Source organism: Pinus tabuliformis, chromosome 1_2 (genome assembly GCF_031772625.1).
Source record: "Pinus tabuliformis cultivar Carrire ecotype Pingquan chromosome 1_2, CPIR1, whole genome shotgun sequence".
NCBI classification, from domain to species: Eukaryota; Viridiplantae; Streptophyta; class Pinopsida; order Pinales; family Pinaceae; genus Pinus; species Pinus tabuliformis.
In genome coordinates, this window is record NC_142298.1 from 634489561 (window position 1) to 634493758 (window position 4198).

A 4198-nucleotide genomic window follows, 5' to 3' on the forward strand; every position below is an offset into this window, starting at 1 on the left:
AAAGATCTTGCTCTCCCTTATCCTTTGTGCATCCTTGGTTGCCCACAGCGAAGCGTACTTCACTGCCTCTGGAAGGTCCTGCGCAATCGTCGAGAACTGGCTATCTTCGGGCAATTCCCATGCCACCAGTACTATTGACAACAAAAGCCATGCATAATGAAATGTTTTTCCCTATTCCTGCGCCTCGTGGCAGTTCTCAAGGAACTCTCTGCATATATAGTTTGCCCAGTTGAACTAGACCCCTTCTGCGCATTGCGCTGCTAGTGCAACCACTGGCGCAGGCACCTCATCTGCACGACACTTCCGCATCACCTTTCCTGCCAATATCTGCGTCGCGACCTTAACTGCAGGGTTGTTGATGCTGGAAATGGCGTACCCTCGCTTCTTCTTCTCCAGTCTAAATTCCTTTTTCATGGCCTCCGCAATGGCCAAGTCATCACTTTTTCCTTCTGAAATGTTCACTGGGTCCTCCCCTGCACAAGGGAGTCGTGTAATCCTAAGAATCAGATGGTCTGTGATGGGATGGGCTCCTCCAGCCATAAGCACCCATCATGCACCAAACAAAGCAGTTGCCTAACAACAAAAATGGTCACTGGGGCACGATGGTAATGCAGCACCCAGAGCAGGTTTAGCAATCCTGCCTTCTCTACACCTCTCAGCCATTTGCACGGCTCCAACTCTATTATTCCAGAGGGCGTGTCTTTCTTCTGGCACATTAGCTGCGCAGTCGCGAGATGTGGGAACTTCTCGTGGTCCGCGAGGTCCTAATCTTCAAATTTCAGCACGAGCACCGATCCCAAGTGCGCTCCTTCAAACACAATATCATCTGGGAGCAGCGGAGTTTGTAGAGAACTCTTGCTCTCATCTATATCTTTGGGCACCTTTGCTTTACCCTTCCGCGGAGGAACATATGCAGGCAGCCTGGTGAGAGGGTCTGCACCCTAGGTTTCAACTTCCATCTCTACATCCTCCTCTTCCACCAGAATTTCTTCAAACTCTTCCTCCTCATCGGCCTCCAAATTGATGGCCTTCCCCTTTTCCTCCATTGTGAACTTGGTCCTCAACTGATTTCTAGGCGATACGCGCACCGATACCATGGCCTGCTTGTCTTTCTTGCGTCTCGATGTGCGCGGTGATTTAGGGATCTCAGCGACTATCTCAGCGCTCTCTGGGGCTTCTACTTCTGTAATTGCGTGCGCGGCTTCCCCGACTGTCATTGCTTCGATATCCATGACTTCTTTGGGTGCTGCCATAATGCGATTCCACAGTTCTCTCAGTGTCTCTGGTAACTGCTCAAGCAACGAATTCGCTTTCAGAATATCGAACAAGTCTTGGTTCTTGAATATCTGAGTGTGCAATAATTCAGTTCTCACTCTTCCAAGTGTTGTTTGCTGGACAGTAAATTGTAATTTATAGCTCCTTTTGAATTTGAATTCGACCGTTTCCCCCACATTCAGTCCATTAATGCTCAAGTGGCGGCATATTCTCAAGAATCTAGCCCATAAAGTTCGCCTTAAATGCCTGCCGCCCGCTCCATTTGGTCTCAAACCAAGCATCACATCGTGAATAGTGACTTTAACGATCACTTTCCGATAGACCTGTGCGCTAGCGCAACTATCCTCGTGCTATCGTGAACCCTGTGACACTTCGCTACTACGCACAGTCCTGACATCGCGCAGCTCCCGGGCAGAGTAGTTTATAGTCCTGCGCCTCCTTTGCGCTGCCTGGAGCGCTAAGACTGTGCTTCCGTCGGCTAGTCAAGTGGTCGGGCCTCCTCTGTATGGCTTCAAACCACTACCATTCACTTTTCCTAAGAAGGGTTCTCCATTTAACTTTACCAACTGTACCGCGCCTTCGTCGGTAATCTCCTTAATAACATACGGTCCCAGCCAATACATTTTGAGCTTCCCTGGAAATTTATCAAACTTACTATCATATAACAACACCAAATCATTCACCTTGAAGGTGCGTAGCTTAATATGTCGATCGTGCCAAGCCTTTTCGCGCTGCTTTTGGACCTGCTGGTGAAATCCAGCCAAAAATCGTTCTTCTTTGAGCTCCTCCAACTACGCGAGCCTCTCCTCCAGGGCTCTGCAATCCGTCATACCTGTGAGCACTGTTATGCGCAGACTAGGCATAATGTACTCCATAGGCATTACAACTTCCACTCCATAGACCAGCCTAAAAGGTGTTTGTCCCGTCAGTTTCTTGCATGTCATCCGATAAGCCCATAACATTGCTGGTATGTGCAGGTCCCAATCACTTGGCTACGCGTTGCATACCTTGGTCAGCGCATTGCATACCTTGTTGAACGCTTTTGCGCAGAGAATCTTCTACGCGATTTCTCTTCCTGCATAATGTTTTCTCAACATTAAGAGCCATTTGCAAGTTCGCCCCCCCCAACACATGCCTATTGATCAGGTCTTTCAGCGCGGAGTACATGTGCATCCGCGCAGGTTGGTGCTCTTTTCCATAGGCCTGCATCCACTTGGCCAGATGAGCGTGCGGATCATCCTACACATCATATTTGTTTGTTAGTCGTACCTTAGGCTTCCCAAATCGTACTCTCATCAATTTCCTACATTCGTACCCAACCATCTCGCGGGCGTAGCGTGCAGTACCCAATCCAAGACCTGGAAGCGTTGCTTTTCCAGCACCTCTCTTTCAAATTTATACAAGAAGGTATCTACCTCACTTAAACCATCATAAGTAGGCATATCTCTTACTTCTGTCGGCACGCAGCACAGCGATCTGGTCATCATATTGCAATTCAGTGTAGTTACTTCGTGTAACCGATTGTGCCATCGCTCTATTTCTTCATCAGAATCCGAAGTACAAGAGCTCTCGCGCTCCCATGTAATCTGCCCATCTGCGGTGGGATTCACCCAGTCTTGGTCTCGCGCTGTTATCTTATAGATGCAGTCTAAATCATCATCACTTTCATAGTCGCGAACCAGTTCCGTATAGCGCGATCCTTCAGCAGGGTCCAGGGGTCAATTACACGCAGTGACTTCTTCTCAAAGATCATTTTGTGCTTCTTCAGATTAATTACCCCGTTCATGTCAGTAGCCCAATCAATTCCCAAGAGCACGGGGTAGGGATTGTTGTCATCAACAATCTCTATCACTTCGAAATCTGCCAACGCGCTCGCTCCCTCAATATCCACAATGATTCCCTGCAATTGCCCATGGATATTATTTTCTTCCGGTTCGCCATCCTTAGCTGAATTGGAGACCATTGCAGCGCAGGTCTTCCCATTCGCTCCCATGTCTGTTTTGGCAGAACATTCGCATCCGATCCCAAATCCAGGATGACTTGATCCATCTCATATTCTCCGATCTGCGCGGTTAGTCTCATTTCTCGTCCTATCCTTGTCTTATGCTTTCCAATCTTCCGGACTACGCGCGGTTCTCCTGGCGCGGTCCTAGCGCATCTGTTGATGAGTTCCTGTAACCCTTTCACAGCCTTACTGTCGCGCAATAACTTCATACAGGTTTCCAAGAACGTTGTGAGCATAGATGGGTCCATTTCCGACTCCAGTTTATTTTTGCTTCATGAACTAGAGGCATCAGCGAAGCTCTTCCTAGCGTCCATGAAGGGTTCCCGAGCACGCTCCAAATCAAACTCAGCTTCTTTCGCCGGAGCTTTGCGAACCCAAGTACTATCTTCTGGTTGTTTGCCTTTGTCATCTCCCGTCACGATTCCACTTCGGAGCACAATGTTTACATTCGGATCTTCCTCGCACGGCTCAGACCTCATCATCTGCAAGTTCTGAGTCAGGGAAGGCAGTAGCGCTCCTTTGTCGCATATCCTAGCTATCAGCGTAGGACAATCTTCTGTCTCATGATCAAACAACGTGTAGTATTTGCACGACGGGTGCGTTGGATTCGTGCAATCGCGGGCATAGTGTCCTAGCCCTCTGCAATTGTAGCAAATCAACTATCCGCGACCTCTTCCAGGTCCTCCTCCGCCTCAGCCTCGTCCACGCCCCTGAAATCATGTTCGCGCCATTCCTACATTCTGGTCAAGGGGCCGCGTTTCAGCCTGAACTCTGTAGGTGGGAGTTCTATCCATCATCAACTCATAACTTCTGCAGGTACGCTCATCATGTCCCACCGACCTGCAAAAGTTGCAAAACAACTGTTGCGAATTTTGCTTATACTTCTATAACAAGTGGCAATTGTCCGTGGCATGTTTT

General features: G+C 48.7%; 1 protein-coding gene across 1 annotated transcript in view; it reads left to right on the forward strand.

The window, feature by feature from the left end:
* The first annotated feature begins 1095 nt into the window (after positions 1-1095).
* LOC149207233 (putative disease resistance protein At1g61300) overlaps positions 1096-4198 on the forward strand; it is a 10738-nt gene continuing 7635 nt past the window's right edge. Inside the window, exon 1 of the mRNA XM_089397971.1 lies at positions 1096-1285. Coding sequence (XP_089254097.1) covers positions 1096-1285 — 190 coding nt within the window. The remainder of the gene's footprint in view (positions 1286-4198) is intronic.